Below are 23,231 nucleotides of genomic sequence, written 5' to 3'. Positions count from 1 at the left end.
TAATATGGAAAATGCTAAGCTACACGTGTTTAGATGCATGTAACAAAAGAAATATTTACAGCAATCCATACAAAGATCATTCACTCTCACCACACAGCTTCTAATCATCAGGTGCTTCCGTAGCCTTCACAAATCGACCTTTCACTCGCTTCCGTGTATCCGCTCTTGCCTTCCTCGATTCGTATCGAATGTGTTTATCGTACCTATTTGTACAATGGATCAGATAGGTCGTCCTTAACAACACAGTGATAGGTAAACGTGTTTATATGATTCAGGTGTTTTAAATATACTCCATATCAGATTTGAGTCGGGATTTCATGTCGAAACTAATAACAAAGCTAAAGGAAGGACCTGATGGGATACAAAACTAAAACTTTTGAAGTTGAAGACAAACTTAGAATATTGGCGACATTATGTAGTTAAGCGTAAGGATTTTTGTACCTTCGTGTTTTCTTCTTCTCCATGTAACGCTGCATGGCATTGCCTCGGTTTTTGCGCCAGCAACTCACGATCAGCCTTACTAATTGCTGTTGGCATTGCTTGCTCGACCGGCCTCACAAGGAAAGGCTGTTGTTCAGGGAAGTTGACATCATTGGAACTGCTAGAGCCTTTGCGTTTACCAAAAACTGAAGCTGATGATGGCTTTGGTATTGGTAGATTGTTGCTCTCAGATGTGGCTGGTCCACTTGCCCCTGGATTATTTGGGTCTTTCTGCATTTTCAAGCTCCAAAATCAACACTCGAAAGATTCTTTAATGTTAAGCAAAACAAAGTCACCCAAAATATATCTATGGGAGGAGGGGATTGCCGAGTTGTGCAACAATTTCGAATCAAATTTCCAAGTTTATTTGGCATCAAACAATGATAACACACACCAAATAAACAAACCTTATGAAATAATGGAATAACTTTCCCCGTTTGGTATCTGACCCGATTCGGTTCTAGAATAATCAAAACCCAACGTGACTATACCAGATAATAGAAGATCAAGAGCCACCCTTAAATTCAGAAAGGGCATATTCGAAAAGAGCCGTATCCAGCCGGATCAGACTCAAACACAGAGTACTCTCCCGAAACCATTTTCAAGGTTTGAACCTTGGTTTTCAAGTGTCAATAGGAAGCCTCCTCAACCATTACTCCAAGAGAAGTGTTTTAATAAATGATGTGTTAAATTTATGTTTCTCACCCACATGTTAAATTCGCAGAAAATCCAGTAATGGATATACATATTATTCGGTGAGCATACCAAATTATGAACACGAAATCACAGGATAAGATGAATCATAACACAATAGTGAAAATGCGCAAGGAACATACATTATTGAGTGAAGTCAAATCGTGTTTTGGAGGGGGGTAGCCAAGCAAATTTGCATTAGTTAAAGACGTCTCTTTCATGCGTTGGTTGAAATTGTTGATCAAGAAACCTGTATCGCCTCCGGCGTACCCAACTTCGTCTTCCAATCGGGATTGGCTGCACTCTTCTTGACCCCTCAACCGCCCTAGCTTAAAATCCCAAATCTGTAATCAATTCTAACCAACTTATCGTTACTGTTTCAAATTGATAAAGCTAGCAACATTCGTTATTTTGTTTCATAAAATAGGAGGAAGCTTTGATAATGAATTCCATCTGCTTTAATTTGAGAAAATGGGTACTCTTGGCATTCTTATTTAAGAAAAATGAGAAATAAATCAACACTTGATCAATTTATGAGCAATAGATTAACAAAAACCAGCTGCTTAAGTTGTATGTGTTTCTCAACATCTAGACTAACTTCTCGGATCAAATTCTGACAAATTAAAATCGAAGATTAATTTATCAATTTTATTTTTGTGGAGGAATGAATTTATAATTAGACCTAAAAGAACGTACCTGGGGAGCTCGACTGTTTGGATTACCATTCAACGCCACATTTGCTTCATTAACAACGTGTTCGCTCTCTTCCGTTTGCATCATCAGCAAAGATGTGAACAAAGCCGGCGTTGGTGTTTGCTGTTGTGGCAACGGTCGTATAACTTCTTGCTGAGTCAAAAAGCCGACGTTTGGTTCGACGTTTGACGCTAGATTTTCCCCACTGAAACCGCCAGCAATACCGTCTACACCGCCGTCCGTGGAATTTCTTTTCATTAACTCCACAAGCTGCTTATAAACAACCTGTTTGCACTTCCCGCTGGCGCGACTTTCCTTCTTCAACGTCTCACCGTAGCAGCCAAAACTCTCGTACGGCACCATCATTTCTTGCAAACCAGCCTCGTACAACCACGAGTTCACCGCCGGCATGACCAAATCTTGGTGACACACGTTCCAGCTCCGATCCGGAGCTTTCTTCTCCTCCATATCGAATCCCCATGCCGAAGCCAACTCCAGAGCCGAAGGACAACCAGTAAACCCATCCACGAGTGCGCGATTGTGTGCCGCCGACACGGAGCAACTACCGTGCGCGTCCCAATCACACTCTTGACAAAGCACCAGGTTATCGGTCTCACACCGAACCGTAACCGGTTCATTCCCGCAATTATCACAGATCTGAGACCGGACGTGCTTCCGAGAGAGCAGGTTCGCCGAGTGAACGTGCTGGTCGCAAAACAAACAGAGCTTCGCCGAGTCAGCTCGGCAGTAAAGAATCGCCGTCTGCTCGTTGCAGAAATCACACGGCACGGCTCCCTTAACTGCTGGAATAACCATAGTTTTCGTGATGGATAATTAAAAATTCAAAGAAAAATAGAAGAAAACACTAGCCTCGATGAAGAAGATGAAGATTAGAAAGCACAGCAGACAGCAGAGCACAGATAAATTATTTTTAAAAAATAAATGAGATATTTTTTCCAGCTTTTTATTATATGATTAAACAGATTACTATTTTTGTAGGGTAGTTTGCTTTGTAATGAGCACATGAGAAGTATGGGTGAAGCAAATTTGTTTACAATTTGACTATGATAATTAAAGCAATATGGGATAATGTAATTTTTAGTCCTTGAATTTGAAAAAATTTTATAATTTGATTGATAAACTTTTTCTTGTCTAAACTAGGGCCATAATTGAGCCGAGTAGAGTTCGAGTATTACTGAGCTTGACTCAACTATAAAACTCTAAAATGGAGTTCAATTCAACTTGAAAACTCGCGAGCCTAAAATTTTTAAGTTCGACTCGAACTTTAAATCATGAACTGAAGCTCTTAAAAGCTCAAATAGCTCGAAAAAACTCGAAATGAAAAAAAAAACTTAAACTTAACTCGATTCAGGTCTCAAACTCGAACTCGAACTTGAACATTAAATACATGAAAAACCTTATATTGCATTTTAAAAAAATCAACACATGAATGTTAATATTATTAATAATTTGTTTTTTAAAAATAAAATCTTAATATATTATATTTTTTAGCTACTTACGAGTTGTTCGAGTCAAGTATCAAGTAGCTCATTTCAGCTTGTTAAGGAGCTCGAGTCGAGTCCATTCGAATTGAGTATTTATTGAAATTCGACTAAGTTAATCTCTAGTAGCTCGTGATCTGTTTCGTCTCATTGACGATCCTAGTCTTAACTTAAGTAATTTTTTTCAAGTTTAATTATTTTGGAAAAAAGTACATTTTAAAGAAATTTCATGATAAAATTTAAACTTAAAGTTTTGTCTTATATAATATATAAGATATCGTTTAAAAAATTTCTAATTGATTCTCCAATCTTGAATATCAAAATCCTTTAGTGACGTTATATGACAGATTCATAATATTATATTATAAAAATAGTAAAAAAAATTTAAGAACTAACATGGATACAAAATTTAAAGATCAAGTTAATTTTTGGGTAAAGTACACAAATGTACTCCGACTACAAGGTAATGTTTTATTGAGTCTCTCGACTATTAAAAGTTACAAAATAATCATCTGACTATAGAGTGTTACTTTGTTGAGTCTTTCAATTATCAAAAGTTACAAAATGGTCACCCGATTATTCATTATGTTCTAAATTTGTCCTTTTCCATTAAAAATGGATGGTTTTTTAAGTTTGACGTTAACATTATGTTTGGGATGATAGTCGTTTGAGATTTCGGGATTAGATTTTATCATATCAAAGTCAGCAAGTTAACGTTCACTCAGTATAACATCAATTTTTTAACATAAAAGGACGAGTTTGGGGCATAATAAATAGTTGGGTGACCATTTTGTAACTTTTGATAGTCGAATTACTCAATAAAGCAAACTCTATAGTCGGAAGATTATTTGTAACTTCTAATAGTCGATGGACTTAATAAAATAGTACTATATAGTCAGGAGATCATTTGTGTGATTTACCCATATTTTTTTTTATAAATTAAATGAATAGAAGTTATTTTTATCCCTAAAAATATATATTTTTAAAAATTTTAAAGATATTGTTTTTTTAATATGACATTTTCAAATTATTTATAATATAGATTCGTACGTGTTTTTAAAATTTGATTTCATTTGTTTTAAAAATGATCCTCATCAGTTTCGAATTTATATTTAATGCTCGAGGTAATTGATTAAATTTACATACTGATCTAACTTATGATGCTGATAACTTTTATGGTCCAATAAACAAAATCAAATATAAGGACTAAATTATAATATCAGTCGTAGATCGAGGATGCTAGACGAAATTAACCATTTGAAAAAAAAAATTGGAATAAAGGTATTGCACTGCAGCTTTGCTGACGTTTGCATAAAATATCTTTAACCATTTTGCTGACATGGCATATGAATATAATATTTTAATGGATTAAAAATATGGTAAATTACACTATTCTCACCGAACTATACCATCTCTCATATTTTTCTCACCTAACTTTCAATTTTTCTATTTTGCTCGCTGAACTTATAAATTGAATCATTTTTCTCACTCCTCCATTTTCTCACTGATGGTTGGATGATGTAGCATTTTTTAATATTAAATAATTAAAAATATTAAATAAAAATAGAAGTTTGTTGGAGGCCACCGCCGACGATCGTCAACCGTCATAGATGGTGATTGTTTAGTATCAAATTTCATGGGCCACTTTACCTCGGCATTGTGAGTTTGAATCTGATCAATATTTTGTCAAAAATTGTTATGAAGTCCACGATTTTGATATTGAAAGTGAGGAAGTCAAAACATTTCAGTCGAGATTCATAAGTTTTATGACATTTTTCGGTGAAATAACCACCATATTCAAACTCATAGGGTCGAGATGAACAGACCCATGAATTTTGGGACCGGTGACGGTGGCCGAAATAAAAATGACATGGTGGTTGTCGAAGAGAAAATGAAGAATAAAAGGAAAAAGGGTAAATTACACAATTCCTCACTGAATTTCACTATCTCTCCTATTTTACTCGCCGAACTTTGAATATAGGATTTGAAACGATGTTGTTTTGGTATGTATTTGAGTTTTTCAAAATGACATCGTTTTGATGTTTGTGCCATGACATAACGTCGTTAAATAGTTAATGACAAAGTGAGCAAAATGATTCAATTTGTAAAGTTCAGCGAGCAAAATAGAAAATTTGAAAGTTGAGTGAGGAAAATAGGATAGATGGTATAGTTCACCGAGGAAAGGTGTAATTTACCCTTAAAAATAATTTTCTTCACATTTTAAGTGTAATATACATATACATATACATATATATATATATATATATATATATATATATATTTAATTTTTCGTATTTTATATATTTTAAGGATAGTTGGATGAGAAAAAAATCAAAGACTGTGATTAATAATAAGAAATGAGAAGATATTCACTAAAAAAAATAGTGTAAACTAAAAGAATTTTTCACAATATAATTGAATCCTAACACATATATGGCTTAGCGTATTGGTTAATTATGTTTTAAAAAATATAATTAATGATCAAAATAAAAATTCAAAAATAAATCTAGTGCCAAATAGATTATTTACCCTAAAATAAAGAAAAGTGCATTGCGGCTCCGAAGATCTGAACGCTACTACGGTTATAGAAACGTCGTCATCCATGACGTTTCTCTAATCCCCCACTAGCCCACGTACATTTCCACTTTGGAAGTTACAAAATAAGGCAATAAATATCACGTCAAACTATTTTATTAGTCCATATACTATGCTTATGTTATTGATTTAGTCCTTGTGTTTAAATTTAATTATTTTAAACTATATATTTTAAAATTCCATACATGGCTCAAATAATATTCGTTAAATATGTTAAATTGAATTCTATTATTAATCTTTTGTATTATGCGTAAGTTGTATATTTAGTTATCCTTCTCCACTTTTATCATTTTTTAATTGATGTGTAATTAGAGGCATAAATAGGGTCGGAATTAAGAATTTATTATACATGGATTAAAATATTTTTTATTTTTCATATAGATACAATTTTTAATTGAGGGGGCTTGATAAATTTGTCTTTATTTTTTTAAATATATAGTTTTTAATATTAACTAATATTTAAAAAAATAATTGGTTATTCATGTGTTCGTTTGACTATTTTTTATGTAATTTAAAATTTTAGTATAGTGTTTGTTTGTATTTATTTATTTATTTATGAAGTTATTAATGTTATTCTGTTTAACGTTCACAGACATGTTCGTTTACTATTTTTTCTAGTAAGTCAAAGTTATTAACGTTCACAGTTTGAACTCTAAAGTTCGTATTATGTTCAATTTAATATATATCTTCACCAATATTTAAAATATAAAAAATATAAGTAATGAGAACCGAGTAAACAATCTTATAAACAAATTGATAAACGAGATTGTTCGTATTCGTTTATTTATTAAATGAACATAAAAATGTTGTTTATACTATTTTATTTAACTTAATAAACAAACATAAAGGAATGATTGACGAAAAATTCCTCGGATGATAACTTCCTTTACAACCGTAGATGTGATCAAACCATCACTAATGTATCGAATTTTATTAAAATTTCGTAGTTAAATTTATTTGGACGAGAGTAATACTATGATCGGCGACCTCTAAAAAAATTATTGTGTCACGCCCATTATTTTTTCAATATTTTCAACAATTATAAAACAAACTTAAAATTTATTACCATTTTGATCCTTGTTTATTTAAGTGTTGACGATAACACCCTTTTTTCCAATTTGTAATGAACAAAAAAAGTTAGCAAGAAAGGGAAATTAGAGAGCTACTTGACAATTAGATATTCCAAGGACAACATTATTTGTTGGGTCCCATGAATTTGTGTATAAATTCGAGCAAAACTTTATTTAAAGAGCAACAAATTATTTATTAATTGACCTAATAGATATTAATACTCGAGTTAATTATTTTAGTGGTTAAATAAATAATTATTATTTATATAAGTTTCAGTTTCGAGCAATGGTAAATGCAGCAGTCAGTAAAGGTGATTGAGCGTTTTTTATCAAATGATTGAGAGTATTTAAAACATACATTATTTTATAATCACATTAATTTAATAAAAAAATATATTAATCCAATAATTAAGCTCAAACTAAAATTCGAGTTGATGCAATAACATCAATAATTTAGTGATAAATTTAAAATTTTAATAAAAAAAAATTAGTTGACCCTATTTTCATATGTAATTGGATAAGGGGAGGTAGGGTAGTAGGCTGCCCCCAACGCCAGGTTGAGAGCAGCTTCCGTAGAAGACCTCCAATTATAAATTGTCAACTATGAGACTCGATCCAACGACCACAAGGTTAAGAGCCTTGCGCTCTACCAACTGAGCTGGACGGATAATTTTATAGAGATATTATTAAATCGGATCGAATTTTATAGACACAAAACTCGCATGGAGCCTCATGCTGTTGTTAAGACGAAAAAGATAAAAGTCGAAAATGACATTCGAATCTCATAAGGTTGGATTTGTCTTCTAATGAAGTTAAAAGGATCTGTAGCATCGGCTCTCACCATCCCTTCCTCTCCTGTGACTACGATGGCAAATGTATTAACTGAAGTGTAATATTTGACCTGAATTCAAGGATAAAATAGTATTTTCACCGTTTACTTCAAAAATGGGAAATCAGTCTTTTGGTCCTTTGACATGATTTTAATTCATCTTCTACTTTTTGTCAGGTGTTTCTCATCATTTAAAAAAATATATATTAGAGTAAGTTGTGTGTTTAGTATTTAAATTATCAGTTTTGGTCTGTTTTAATATATAAACTTTTAAAATCATATGTAACGTTTAGTTTTTGTTTTATTTTAGTACCGTTAAAAACTTAACGTTGAGTTTTGAAATTTTTTTGAAAGTTTAGGTACTAAAACATACCAAAATTGATAGTATAGGTACTTAACACGTTAAGTTTTTAATGACGGTACTAAAATGAAACAAAAACTAAATGTTAGATATGATTTTAAAAAAAAAATTAAAAATTTAGGTATTAAAACGAATTAAAACTGATAATTTAAGAACTAAATATGTAGTTTACCCAAAATATAATTACATGTGCAACTGAGATAAGAAGCAAGGAGGTCCCCCGAAGATAACGTGAGATTGTAGCTTTCTTAAGTTAATCCATCACGTTTTTAATGGAAGTAACTATCTCATCACTGCACGAATTAATATTTTTTTTTTTAAAAGTCTTTGACAATTTCATTATAAAAATAATTAGTAAAACAAATCTTATAAGAATTATATTGGTAGTTGAATCAATTATTTAACCTAATTCAGGTTGATTTATTGATTCAATAATAATTTAGTAAATAATATATTTTTAAAATAATAAAATTTAATATGTGAAACCACAAGAAGGCTGCTACCGATGTACTCTAAAGGAGCCTTTGTAGATCGATATTGATAGAATGTGCAAATAATGAGGATGTAATGTGCAATTATACCAGATTTGTTAATTATTATGGTATCTTCTCATCCAAATATTAACGACATGCGACTTGGTTGACATAATTCAATAGTTAATAAATAAATAAATTAGATTTAATTAAAATTGATAACTCATGAATTAATATATTTTAACTCGCAATAAAACAATATATTTTTTACTCCAATTCAAAATTGTAAACCTTAAACCTTAAAATCCTTACCCTAAACTCTTAAATCTTAAAATCTAAATCATAAACCATAAACCTTAAATCTCAAACTCTAACTTTAAAAAAATATTGTTTAATGTGAGTTAAATAAATATTTATTTACGAATTTTAAATTTTAATTAAATCTAAGCCATTTGTTTATTTAAATAAAATGGATATAAATTGATGTAAAACTCATTAGTTTTTTTTACATAATATAAGTGGATTCTCTATATATATATATATAACAAAATATTTACATCTCTATCAATTTTGTTGGACTTCAGAGTATGGATAGACCTAGGCTTGGGGATGGTTGCCCTTAAAAATATAAAATTATCATATATTTTAGATTATTTTACGTATTTTCTATTAAAAAAACTAGCTTTTCCTCCTAAAATTTTATAATTTAAAGTTTATCACTTGAAATTTTATAAGTTCAAATTCGTCTCTTAACTTATAATCACGTGTCCGTCTCCACTAACAAATAAGTTTATAAACGAATATATTCGTGAACATAAATTAAACGTACATCCAAATTTGTTCGTTTAATTAAAAGAATATAAAATTTTTATTTATAGTTTATTTATCATCACAAACCAACCTTCTATTTATTTATGGGCCTAACAAAAACCCAAAATTGTATTTCCATTTTCAGGTCAAGTAACTTGAAATTTGCCCACTGGATCAATTTGTCCATCTTCTCATTCACAATACGCATAAACAATAAACACCCAAGCATGTCAACCAACACAAAATCCAAGTAAAATTAAACCTAATGTGACTCTAGTATAATTTTTTCCAACCCTTCAATTTGGAAATAAATTCAATGTGATTTTTTGTTTAACATTTTTCGTCGTTAATTGTTATAATACATGCGTGATAGTTCACGGTGCTGACGTGAAAATCTATTTGTCATATTTGAGTCATCAATTTAGCCATCATGTCATGTTAATATGCCATCCTGAACTACTATGTCATCATTGTAGATTGTCACATCAGCATTGTGAATTGACACATCAGCACCGTAACGGTTAACGACAAAAAAACGTTGGTCAAAGTGTCACATTAGATTTATTTTCTGAGTTAGAGGGTCACATTGAAAGAAAAATAATACAAAGGCCACGTTGATTCTTTTTCAAAAGTACATAGACCTCTTATGTTTTTTTACCTTTTTAATATTTTACTAGTAATCATTATTTTTTAAAAGAATATGTTTATGTATAAGATATTTCTGTTGACGCACATCGTTATTAAATTAATTCATCAATTTAAAAGAGTCAATTAATTAAAAAAATAACATTAAAATAATACCATAGATAAAAGGTTGCGTCGAATAAATTCACAGATAAAATGAAAAGCATTGAGACTAGGCTTAAAATTAGATTATAACTGATCAAATCATAATAAATATTAAATTTAAATTATAAAATATATTAATTATATTATATAGATATAACTAAATTGTTTGATAAAAATAAATTAAATCATAATAAATATTAAATTTAAATTATAAAATACACACACGTGCATGTATATATATATATATATATATATATATATATATATACAGGCGCATGTATACGACTAGAAATCAATTACATAGTGCAAAATTTAATTTTTTTACAATTTTTTAGTATCGTTGTTGGATGAGAGGAAATCAAAGAGTGAGATTTACAATAGTAAATGAGAAGATAATCACGAAAAAAAGAGAGTTAATCTAAGCCTTTGATTTCTCCTCATCCAACTATCCTAAAAGGGTGTAAAACTAATCGTTTCACATTAGGTGTAAAAGGATCCTAACCTATATATATTATCCTTAGGCCTGTAAACGGACCAAACGAACAAGCACGAGGGTGTGTTTATGTTCGTTCGTTTAACTTTAGCCCGAACAAACGAACGAACATGAACAACTAAACGAACAAATTTTTTTGTTTGCGTTCGTTCATTAAAGAATGTTGCTTGTTCGTTTTCGTTCATGTTCATTCGTTAAAATGATAAACGAACACAAATGAACGAACGAACATAAAATTAATCAGATTTATATTTGAGAATATATTTTTCATAAACAATATAAGGCTTACATTTTCTTTATTTGATTTGGATATTTATTATTTGGGTTTAAAATTAATTAGATTTTAAAATCTGAATAGGTTTAATGCTAAAATTTATCAGGTCTTAATATTTTAAACTGGTTTAGAGATTGAGCAGAACATAAATGAATGAATATAAATAAAAGAACAAATTACCGAACGTTCACGAACGTACGTAAATGAAAGAACAACCCTTTTATTCGTGTTCGTTCATTTAATTAAACGAATATAAAATATTATTCACATTCGTTCGTTTAATAAATAAACTTCTCGTTGAACTGTCCGCTAAACGTTCAATTATCCTTATTAAACAATGATGATTAGGAAATATCTAAAAGGAAACGAATCTAAAATGAACGTGTGGAGGGCTTTGATTGAGTTTAATTTACTTTGTATTATTATTGGTTCAATATATAAGAAGATGTGAAATCAAATATATTTAAGTAACGCTCGATTTATACGTGAAAAACGTGTCCTGACGTTGTGAATGGAACAATTGGGTTAGGAAAGTAGTTCTCATAATGAATCTTTATAGTATTTGATTCGGATTAATCAATCAAATGATTGGATTCAAGTATGATTTAACTAAAAAGCACTTAAATTTAAAGATTATAAAAATTAAAAATAAATCGGATTTCCACATGTAGGGCTATGATTTAATTACATAGTGCAAAATTAAAATATTTTATACCTTTTTAGGATCGTTGGATGAGAGGAAACCAAAGACTAAGATTTACAATATTAATTAAAAAGAGATTCACTGGAAACAAAAAGAATTAATCTCAATTTTTGATTTCTTCTCATTCAACAATCCTAAAGGGTATAAAATAAAAAGTTTCACACTAGGAATAAGTGGATTATGACTTATATATATTATCCTTATTAGGTCTATAAACAGTGGTGGAAGGCAAGAGGGACTATTGGGACCATGACACCCCCCAAAATTTAAAAATTATAATATAGACCTGTAAAATTTTCAAAAAAAATATTTGGTCCCTCAAAAATTTTAGAAATTTAGATTAAACTTTAAAATTTTTGTATGTTCTTGAGTAAAACTTTTTCATAATTTTTAAAAATTCTCATTAAGGCTCTCAAACTTTTAAAAAATTTAGTTAGACCCTTTTTTTGGGGGGGGGAATGTAAACTATACCCTTCAAAAATTTTAAAAACAATTAATTTAAACCTTTGATTCTTTTAAAGTTTCAAATTACCCCCCAAACTCTATCACCATGTTCTGCTACTGCCGGTAAACGAACCAAACGAACACGAACGAGGTTGTTTTCATGTTCATTCGATTAACCTTAGCCGAACAAACAAACAAACATGAACAACTGAACGAACGAATTTTTTTGTTCGTGTTCATTCATTAAAGAATATAGCTTGTTCGTGTCTGTTCATGTTCATTCGTTAAAATGATAAACGAACACAAATGAACGAACGTAAACGAACATAAAATTAATCAAGTTAATATTTGAGAAGAGTTTGTCTTAAATAATATTATGGTTTATATTTTCTTTAATTGATTTGGGTAATTTTTTTATTTGCGTTTAAAATTAATTAGATTTTAAAATCTTAATGGGTTTAATATTAAAATTTATTAGGTCTTAATATTTTAAATTAGTTTGGAGATTGTGCTGAAAATAAATGAATGAACATAAATAAACGAATATAAATGAATAGATTATCGAACGTTCACGAACAAGTCTTTCGTTCGCGTTCGTTCATTTAATCAAACGAACAAAAAATATTGTTCATGTGTATTCGTTTAATACATAAACGAACTTTCTGCTGAACATTCGATTATCCTTATTAAATAACGATGATTAGAAAATATCTAAAATGAAACAAATCTAAAAAGAACATGTGGAGGGTTTTTATAAGTTTAATTTAATTTGTATTATTATTATTGGTTCAGTATATAAAAAGACGTGAAATATATTTAAGTAACGCTCGATTTATACGTGAAAAATGTGTTATGACGTTATGAATGGAATAATTAGATTAAGAGAATCATTCTCGTAATGAATCTTTATAATATTTGGTCCGGATTAATCAATTAAATGATTGGATATGAGTATGATTTAACTAAAAAGTATTTCAATATAAAGATTATAGAAATTAAAAATAAATCGGATTTCCACATGTAATTGAAACTAAACTATCTGTTAGAGGGTCCACAGAGAGGGTGATATACGTTAAAATAATACACTCCCACGCCTATTTATAACTCAAAATCAAAGCAATTCTCACATCCCATAATCCTTTTTTCCCTTGAATCTTTCGTCGTCGTCTTCGTTTCGATTTTATGGGGATTTCACGTATGATATATAAAGTGAAAGAGCCAAACATGGAGACGATCACTGCTTCTTTTCGAAAAATTTCTTTGAACCATAAGGGTGGCCCTGAGGAAGAAGACGGTGATAACAAGATTCCAAACGGTGCTGTTTCGGAGCTCAGCTCCCATGTCTCCCTCCCTTACTATTTGAAGCAGCAATGCCTCGACCTGAAGGTAAATTCCTTCCTCTTTTATTTTGTTTTCGGGGAATGGTTTCGATCTGTGGAAGTTTCATTTTGCAGGCGGCGGAGATTCAATGCAAGAACCGGAGGGACGGGGTGGAACCGGCAGATGATCCGAGGGCAGAGTATGGCGGAGATTACTCCCCTGATGGCGATGACTACATCGATGATGATGATTATGATGATGATGGCTGGTATGACAGTGACAGTGACGACTACTCGTCATCGGAAGATTGCGACGATGATGAAGATGACGGTGATGACGACGACGACGACCACCGTGAGGAACCCGAAGAAGAGGAGTACGACGTGCTCGTGGCGGGCGGTTGCTCGAGGTGCTATATGTATTTCTTAGTCCCCAAGAAATCTAACGGTTGCCCCAGATGCAATGGTCCTCTTATTCGCTTCGACAATGGCGAACCGGAGTATCCATGAACCCGACTTTCTGTGCTTCGCTTTGCAGTGTTCCTCCATTTTTAGGGTTTTCAAAGTTTTCTAAAGCTTGTTGTTTAGCCTTTGTTTAGGGCACCATGGACCTCCGTGTCTGGAGATCAATGGTAGACCCTAAAAATAGTTGATATTGGTAATGATTGCAACCTCAGTTTCCTTTTAATAATTACCTATATCCGATTTTATAGTTATTTAATTCGAATCAATATTTATAATTCCAGGGTTCAGACTTATACATGTAAACGAATCAAACGAACACGAATTCGTTCATTTAAATGATAAACGAATACAAATGAACGAACATAAACAAATAAAATAAACAATCGTAAATGAACATAAACGAATGAACATAAACAAACACAAACGAACATAAATGAAAATAATTTTTTTTCTTTCCTAACAATTTTAGGATTATATTATATTTAATTGTTTTGGGATTTTTTATTTTAAAATTAATTAAATTTTAAAATATTTATGGGTATCAAATTAAAATTTATTGGCCTTTAATATTTTAAATAGATCTGTTCATGTTACTGAACATTTACGAACGTAAATGAATGAACGAGTCATCTGTTCATGTTTGTTCATTTAATTAAACGAACACAAAATATTATTCATGTTCGTCCATTTAATAAATAAATGAACATAAACGAACTTACAGCCGAATGATTCACTGAACAAATGAACGAGGCTACCGAAGTGTCTGTTTCTGATTATAGATGGTAGATATAACTCTTCTGTTTCCTCATGCAAAATCAAATGAACGGGGCCAATAGAATTATGTGTGAAAATGTCGAATTAGAAGAACCAATGAATTGTGGATAGGAGACGATATATTGGTTTTATCCCAATGCTGGAATCAATACCGAAAATGAATAGATAAAATCGAACAAATGAACGATGCTATCAAAGTGTCCGCTTCCGATTGTACATGGTAGGTATGACTGAACAAATGGGGTACGCTACTAAAGTGTCCGTTTCTGATATTATACGTGGTAAGTATAACAGAACCAGTAGAGTCATGGGAGACTGCGTGACTGGCAATACAAATTTAAATTAAGAACCAATAGAGCAATGGCTAAGAGGCGTTACATCGGTTAATCATAATGGCAAACTCAACATCAGATGTAATCGTGTCCAAATGAATAGATATGACCAAACAAATGAGTGATACTACCAAAGTATCTGTTTCTGACTGATTATAAACGGTAGGTATAACAGAACCAATAGAACTATGGGTAGAATGCGTTACATTGGTTTTTATTATAATAGTGAAATCCTAGAGTCAATTAAGGATCATTTGTGTACTTTACCCTAATATTATTTTATTAATTGAATCCTGATTTGGTTGATATATTCCTAAAGTTATAAGTTTAAATAGATAAATACAATTACATCTTACATAAAAAATTGAAAGAAGTTTTAGATATTCTAAGTTATAAACTAAAATAAATAAATAGTGTTTTAAGCACGCAATACACAAATAAACAACCATGCAAAACATATATCATCCAAGATTCAGGCATTGCCCCCAAAGTATGAGTATACCATATCATTATATATATATACACACACACGAGTCAAACGATCTCGGTGATAAAATAATTGTTGTTATTTCCTGAGGTCATGGATTCGAGCACTAAGAATATTAGGATGTAAGCGTTCAATATCAAATAGATTTAGTAAATATTTGGTTGCCTTGAAATCATGCACAGTGTTTAAAAACTGAGACTATGCTTTCTCAAACTTAATAACCCGTAAACCAGAAATCGTGGCCGTCGACAGTAACGAGCTCGATATAACTATATGGCGTCAGGTTTTCTTTAATCACCACCGGATAAACCACTCCTATAATCTCCAAAGGTATCATAACCTGTTTGAGACATTCATGTTAGAATATGATTCACTTACAAGGTGTAACTAAATAATTTAATTTTATCGTCATCTATTTAGATTCATCTTATGATTATATTTTATTTTCGTGTCGAACTAATATTATAACCTTATAATAGCTCCAGGTCTTCTTCTCCGAAGGAGATGAGAATGATAAGGGAAGATCGCTGCAAAAGGCAACCCTATCGGTTGATAAGTAGAGAGTTCCGACGACAGGGCCGGTGGCTGTCGATAGGTAACAAGCGAATGCCTTGTTCAGCTTCTCGTTTTCGTCGGTCGTAAAAATATTCCTGAACATGGACTCAAATCCTCCCATCGTTATTGCTTTCTCCGTCAGGTTTACTTTGCCCCATGCAGCATCCGTCACCGACGGTCCAGTTTTCACTGTAGTTTTCCGCCGTGCATGTGTAAATACTTTTTCATGGTTTTGTAAAAAAAAAGTTTTAAATAAGAAATAGGGCTAATTTAACTAGAGATCGTCAAACTATTGCTCGAGTTTTAAATTTGTCCCCAACTTCAAACGTTTTGATTAAGTAGTCAAAATATTAGAGTTTCTGTACTTTTGGGAAAAAAAATTCAATGTAGACCAGTATCATTTCTTTCAATGTGGCCTTCAAATTCAGAAAACAAACTCAATGTGATTCTTTAACCAATATTCTTCTGTCATTGACCATTATGGTGTTGGCATGATCGTCATTAACTGTTATGATATTTGTGTTATCAATTTAGCCAATCTATCATGTCATCCGTCACGTTATTAATCACCGTGGACTGAATCAATTATAGGGACCTCTTATACATTTTTGCCAAATATTAATATCGAATCAAGTAGGTCTTGTAGTCAGCTAAGCATCCCTTTCCATTAGTATAGTCATTACTCATTAGCTTGGGAGTTAAATGGTAACTTAAATTTAGCAATTAGTAAATTTCAAATACGTATATTAAGAGGGGAAGCTAAGAATACTATTATGTTTTGTTCAAAATAAAATTGTAAAATTTAGGGATCAAAACTGATAAATATGTTAAAACTGAGTTGTACAATAATATAAAACTTACGATTGTACCAGATGTCGCGGGCGACGGTCTCGGCCTTCCTACTCCAAGTATTGAACACATTAATCACAAGCTCGAATGAATTCGGCGTGGTTTTCTCGGGCGCCGGCGAGTAAAAGAGGTAAGGCAGCTCATGGTTTCGCCGGTGGTCACCGGCGATCCACGAAGCAGCGGCCTTTTGGTTATCCGGGTGAGCAACAGGTGTCGCCGGTGGCTCCATGATGTGAGTTCCCCATTGCTTTTTATCTTCTTCTTCCTCCGATGAAGATGGTGGTTCATTTGCACAAGGTTGATGATGATGATGATCATCATCACCTGGTTTGCCTTGTGATTCATCATCTTTTATTGTGGATGATGGTTCATGGGATTCTTCTGGTGTTTCACTCATGGTTATGGCGGAAAATGGAAAAATCTCTTTTGGTTGGAGTATTTTTTTTCTTATGCTGGAAGGGGAAAAGTACTTTTGCAATTCAAAAGACTTTTGGGTGTTACGATACACGGTTGTATTATCTTCTCAATGAAGTATACAACGAGGTTGTTTCGGTTTAATCAGAATGTTAGGTTCGAGGATCGTTATCGGGTGAATATATTAACGTTAAATACGTGATGAAAAATATATTGTTTTCATGTTATATTGAACTCGATGATTAATCTATAACGAATAGAAATAAGGGTAAAGTATATAAATGGTTTTCGATTATAGGGTATTACTTTATTAAATCTTTCGATTATTAAAAGTTACAAAATGATTCATCAAATATAAGACGTTGCTTTTTTAAGTCCACTATCTTTTGAAAATTATAAAATGGTTACCTGATTATTCATTGTGTGCCAAACTCGTCCTTTTTCGTTAAAAAATTAATGGCAGTTTGAGTTGGACATTAACATGATGATTGAGATATGATATAATACGAACCCATAATCTCAAACAACTATCATATCTCCACCAGCAGACTGACATTCAGGTCAAACTGCCAACAAAATTTTAACGAAAAAGGACGAGTTTGAAACATAATAAATAATCGGGTGACCATTTTGTAGCTTTCAATAGACAGTAGACTTAAAAAAGCAACGTCTCATAGTTGGGGAACCTTCCGACTAAATTTCCACTGCCGTACGTGTTATTGTTATAAAAATGGTCTACCCTTTATTTGGCTTATTTCAGACATAGATGTAATAAGCAGTCCTGGATTTTACACATGGGATTTTGTTTATTTTTTTAATACATTTGGGGAACGCTTAAGGAGCTCATAATGTAGAAGGGGTATGAATGTCGAAAAATCATTGGTTAGATAAAAGGATGGATAGACAATTACTGGGCCTATATACTAAAAACCCTAGGAAGCATGGAAAGAACGAGTTCTCCATTACGATTGAAAGAGGCTTGTGCATTGGCGGATCTATTGAGGTGTTAGGTAGATATGTATTCATTTTAAAATTTGAGTTTTCTCAAAGTTATGAGGCATTTACTCTATTTTTTTAGAGTTCTTAGTTCTTTGTTCTCTTTGTGTTGTTGCCTATCTCGGTGGCCAGGAGTAGCCACACTCGTGTTGCACTTCCACACGATAGTCCGATCTTGGTGGCTTGGAGTAGTCACGTTGGTGTTAAAGCTTCCGCAATCTTAGAAGCCTTGAGAGTTTGGTTTCAATCTTTGTGAGCTTGCACGCTCACTAAGCTTGGATAAGGCTTACTTAGTCGCAGAGAAGACCAAGAAGTGTCAAAAGCGTCTAAGGCTGTACGACCCGTCAAACTTTGACTCTGATATTCTGACGGTTCTAGGCGTTGTTTATTTTATTGTTTGTGTATTCATTCTGTACAAAAATTACGTTAATATATATGTCTATTCTTAAAAATGTTTTTAGATATATTATTGAACTCGTGAAACCAAATGTGTTGAAAACAAGGATGGGGTGAAGGGTTAGGGTGATGATGGTAATAGACAAGATTATGGAAGAGTAATGTGTGGATGTATCTCAGCAAAAACAGCGAAGAACACTAAAAAGGTTTCTTTCCTCGATAAACTGATGTAGAATGTTACTAATAAGGAAACTGAAAAGGATTTTCTAATGATGATTCCTTAGAATTATTTTCATGAGGGATGTGATTATTTCCCAAAAAATGATCGTAACTGGAGATTTCAAGGAGTATAAGCATGTCGGTGACACAATGACTTCGGATGATCTTATAGGACTTAAAGACAGGGTTAGACCGTAAGACAACCCAATATTCAACGTGAAAATGGATAAAGTGACCGAAGAGCGTTTGCCCAATAGTGAGAACGAGGATGATGGCCAAGGTATGGGCAAATTTGTTCAGGCAGTATAAGGTACTATCATATTATTTCTTGAACTAGAATTATTATTATAGAGTTAAGAGGAAGACATCAGAAACACTATGCGACTTCAATTTTTTTCGAGGAAAATGTATGGAGCATAATGTGTCTTTCTCATCAACCATTTTTTCTTTACTCTGTATTTTTATGCATGTTGTTTGAGAAAGCCGAAGACACATGGCAGTCAGGGGCAGATGCACTAAGACCCCTAGGGGTCAAGTGCATCCTCATTATTTAGAAAAAAAAATAAAATTTAGTATTATATGTTAAAGAAAAATGAAAGAATTTTTTTTGCACTCCAATTATTTTTAAGAAAAGAAAATTAAAATTTTAGACTCCATTTATAAATTTTTGAATCTGCCATTGATAGAAGTATATACGTCATCACCGAGAAATTGAAATTGCATGGTATTCTTGATATCCTCCCTTGACGTTAATAATGACCATATATCAGAAAATAATATAGTGATAGCTTTATATGAGGGGAAGTCTCTTTTTTTTATTTCTATTGTCCGACATGAGCAAATTTCCCTCAAGCCATGTCTAGTGATGTTTTCATTAATATATTACTATTTTTTTTTAAACATATTAATTTATTATAATTAAATTAAATTAACTTCTCAATTTTTATGAAATAAAAAGATTCAATGCACAATCAACATATTAAAAAAATAATAGCACATGTAGCATCTATTACAATAAATTAAATAATTTAATAACAGTAATAAAGTCAAAAATTAATTAATATAAAAAAAAGTATCTGGTGTTCGTACAAGGTCCAAACACACATGTAAAATTAAAAAAAAAAACCTTCAAATCCCTATTAGGTATAAGCATGCACTACCCCACAAGAAAAGTAAGAACTGTTCGGTGGTAAGTCGGAACAAATACTAATACCTTACATTTAATACTATATAATAAATCATTCTATCACTTCACTTATATAATTCAGTCTATTCTCCTATAAATATATAATGTATCCGTCTAAATCTTAACCTAGGTCCTCGTCGGCTCCTTTTTCTAGTATCTTCAATGTAGAGTTTGAAAACAGAGGGAGGACTACCCTTTCCTCAAAAAACGCGTTTAGGTACAACGACTACCAAGCATAAGGAGATGCACAAGTCATCCTAAAGAAAGAAACAAATGAAAAAAACACGTGTTAGACGCTTGACAGATTTGAGAGGAAAACTCTATTAATTTAATTAGTTATTTCTTTTTTATTAGATTTAATTAGTTACTTCGAACATAATATTTATACTTAACCTATTTTCAAGCTATAATTTATAAAAGTGTTAATTAAATTAAAATTTAGTCGACTGATTTATTCATATGATGTTTTGGCCAATGGAAACTTTGGTTTAGTCAGGGTCAATGTGCCCCTCCCCTTTCAAAAGCGCGTTGCTTTTTTCTTTATTTCTTTATTTTCCATGATTTTAAGTGCCGTTCGGTGCCATGTGGAATGGTCATTGAAACGCAAGCAAAATTGCGTTTTACAAGGCTACTTTACCTATGTTGAAAATCCCATTATGTTCTCAAAAGTAGGCATTTTTTTAATAATATAAGGTTTTTTTATTTTTACAAAGAAATAAATTATGTATATTATTCATCAAAAAATTATACTATATTTATTAGATTATCTATGTAAAACTTTTTTAGTTTTACATCTTTTAAGACCGTTGGATTGAAGAAAAAAATAAAGATTAATTACTTATTTTTTTGTTAATACTTTCTCATTTTCTACTGTTAATATTAATATTTAATTTCTCTAATCTAATGATACTAAAAAGATGTAAAATTAAAAGAGTTTTCTAAAGTATAATTGTATCATGCCCCATGTTTTATATCCTAATACTTTTTTCTGCCAAAAATATTTCCGATTTCTTTTAAAATTTTGATAAATAATCCTTTCAGTTCTTATATTTGTTTGTTTAAAAGAACCAACTTCGAAGGAATTGTAATTTGAGATTCAGCACAGAAAAATATGCAATTGATAAATATTATCTTACCTCTCTTTGCGCTTTTCCAGAAATCTCTGCAGTGACTTCTTTCGAGCAATTGGCAAATCTGCATAAAAGTATCCACAAATACATGAAAATCTTTTGTATACGAATTCGGTAAGTTGAACATGAATATATATACACCCCCCCTGTGTGTTTACTTAAGGAAGAAAAGGCTAGAAAATGGAAAGGAAAAGCGGAAAACAGAAACTGACCTCCATTACTTGTTTCGAGAAGGTTTTGTTGGTCGCTCGAAGGATTTGAAACTTTTGATGAATCAGTCGATTCGACATTTTTGGAGCTTCCTTCAACCGCAAGTTTGAAAATACTCTCCGCCTAATAAAAAAATTCAATAACTCAATTTTTAACGCATTGGTTTTTAAAAACAAATCTATGGATGGATACTAGATTTAGACAATGATTGAAACGAACCTTGTCACGAGGAACATTGAACACAGAAACCGTTCCGTTGTAGAAAATCGTCAACGGAGCTGTTTCATGACCGTCCTCAGAAGAAGCTCTGAAGTTGAACAAAACGTTATCGTTTGATCGTTTGTACTTTAAGAAACCGTTTAGCGATAAAAATACGGAAAAATCGATTTACCTTGAGGCGGGATTCAGAATAGGTAAAGTACGAACCGGACTAGTCCGATCTTCTTTAGGAGTCGAAGGCACTGAAAACGACTTTCTCCAATCAACCGGACTCTGGTTGGTCGAACCGGAGGAAATCACAGACTTAATCAGCTCAGGATTCATCTTCGAAATGGCTCCTTGAATACCAGTTAAACATTAATCACCGTCGTTTTTCAATTTAAACACATTCATTCACTAAAAATCACCGATAATTTCAAAAAAATAAAAAACAAGAATCATTCACCGAATCAAACCATCGTAGTTTGCTCAAACACATTCAAATCCACACAAAAATTCACTAAAATTCGAGAAGAAAAAAATACCTCGGAAGCTCCGACGGCGATCGAGGAATTTCTGGAACTGAGATTTGCAGGAGTTCGCTTTCTCCATTCCAAAGAAATCAAACTCAACGGTAGCTCTCGACATTCTTGTTTGATTTTTTTTCTCAGAGAAAACTCTGCTTTTGTTTCTTTGTTTGGCTCCTGTTTGTTCCAACGAGAGAATTGAAGTGTATATAAATGGAGAGGCGAGGGGGCATTACACGAGATGCATGAGAAAGTATTAAAGGAGATTTGCTGAATTTATTAATAATTATTAAATAAATTAATATTTTGTTGGTAAAGCGTATAAGAAGTGTACAAGTCTCCCACGTGGAGTTTGTGTTACCAACAAATGAAGTAGGTCTAACTCTATGACCATAACAGTGTACATGAGTCTTTTTATTTCCTTTTCTTTTTGGGTTAATTTCCTCATATATCCTAAAACTTTATAACATTATAATTAAGTACTTAAAATATCATGATTTAGGGGCTACTTTTGCCATGTATTAGACCAAATTTATCATCTTAGTCCCATTGTTTTTTTCATCAATTTAGCCATCGAAGTTGTTTAGGGACAGTATTCTAGCCCTCGAAGTTTGTTGATTGTTTTGAATAATAGAACTGTGAGTCTTCCACATCTATCAATTGAAGGTTTGGTTAAAATATTTACTAAATACAATGGTTAAAATTTTTTCCAAAATTTTATTATTAATTTCAGTGAGATTAAAAGATTATATCAAGATTTTAGGGATTTTTTTTTCTATCTATGGTAAATATTTTAAATATTTTTATTATTATTTTAATAAGTTTCACGTCATCATCAAACCACATCAGTAATATCGACTTACATGGAAATTGATGTTGTCGACAAACGTAGAAGACTAATGGTCATGTTAGTCAAAACAAATTTCGAGGACTAGGATGATACCCCTAAACAACTTCGAAAGCTA

The 23,231-nt window shown here is 31.8% G+C and overlaps 2 protein-coding genes and 2 pseudogenes across 4 annotated transcripts; 1 reads left to right on the top strand and 3 right to left on the bottom strand.

Moving 5' to 3' along the window:
* Positions 1-2,754, bottom strand: LOC120186450 (annotated as a pseudogene).
* Positions 2,755-9,061: 6,307 nt separating this feature from the next.
* On the bottom strand, positions 9,062-22,523 carry LOC120186486 (protein TIFY 9-like). 3 transcript variants are annotated; one of them, XM_039190388.1, is made up of 7 exons: positions 22,474-22,523; positions 22,285-22,440; positions 21,933-22,107; positions 21,761-21,848; positions 21,544-21,664; positions 21,291-21,395; positions 9,062-9,092 (listed from the first exon to the last, which is right to left on the bottom strand). In XM_039190388.1, the coding sequence occupies exons 2-6, from the start codon at positions 22,385-22,387 to the stop codon at positions 21,334-21,336; spliced, it is 549 nt and encodes a 182-aa protein (XP_039046319.1). In that variant the 5' UTR covers positions 22,388-22,440; positions 22,474-22,523; the 3' UTR covers positions 9,062-9,092; positions 21,291-21,333. The 3 variants fall into 3 exon arrangements, with proteins under 3 accessions (XP_039046319.1, XP_039046317.1, XP_039046318.1); XM_039190386.1 differs by lacking the exon at positions 9,062-9,092 and adding an exon at positions 20,414-20,458 and having other exon boundaries at positions 21,338-21,395; XM_039190387.1 differs by lacking the exon at positions 9,062-9,092 and adding an exon at positions 20,414-20,458 and having other exon boundaries at positions 21,338-21,395; positions 21,933-22,098; positions 22,474-22,514.
* On the top strand, positions 13,434-14,038 carry LOC120186477 (calsequestrin-1-like). The gene is made up of 2 exons (XM_039190381.1): positions 13,434-13,595; positions 13,664-14,038. The coding sequence occupies exons 1-2, from the start codon at positions 13,434-13,436 to the stop codon at positions 14,036-14,038; spliced, it is 537 nt and encodes a 178-aa protein (XP_039046312.1).
* Positions 15,785-17,503, bottom strand: LOC120186485 (annotated as a pseudogene).
* Positions 22,524-23,231: the final 708 nt, after the last annotated feature.

The sequence above is a fragment of the Hibiscus syriacus genome, unplaced genomic scaffold (assembly GCF_006381635.1).
Source record: "Hibiscus syriacus cultivar Baekdansim isolate YM2019G1 unplaced genomic scaffold, ASM638163v2 tig00113548_pilon, whole genome shotgun sequence".
Lineage (NCBI taxonomy): Eukaryota > Viridiplantae > Streptophyta > Magnoliopsida > Malvales > Malvaceae > Hibiscus > Hibiscus syriacus.
This window is presented reverse-complemented; position numbering and strand designations above follow the sequence as displayed.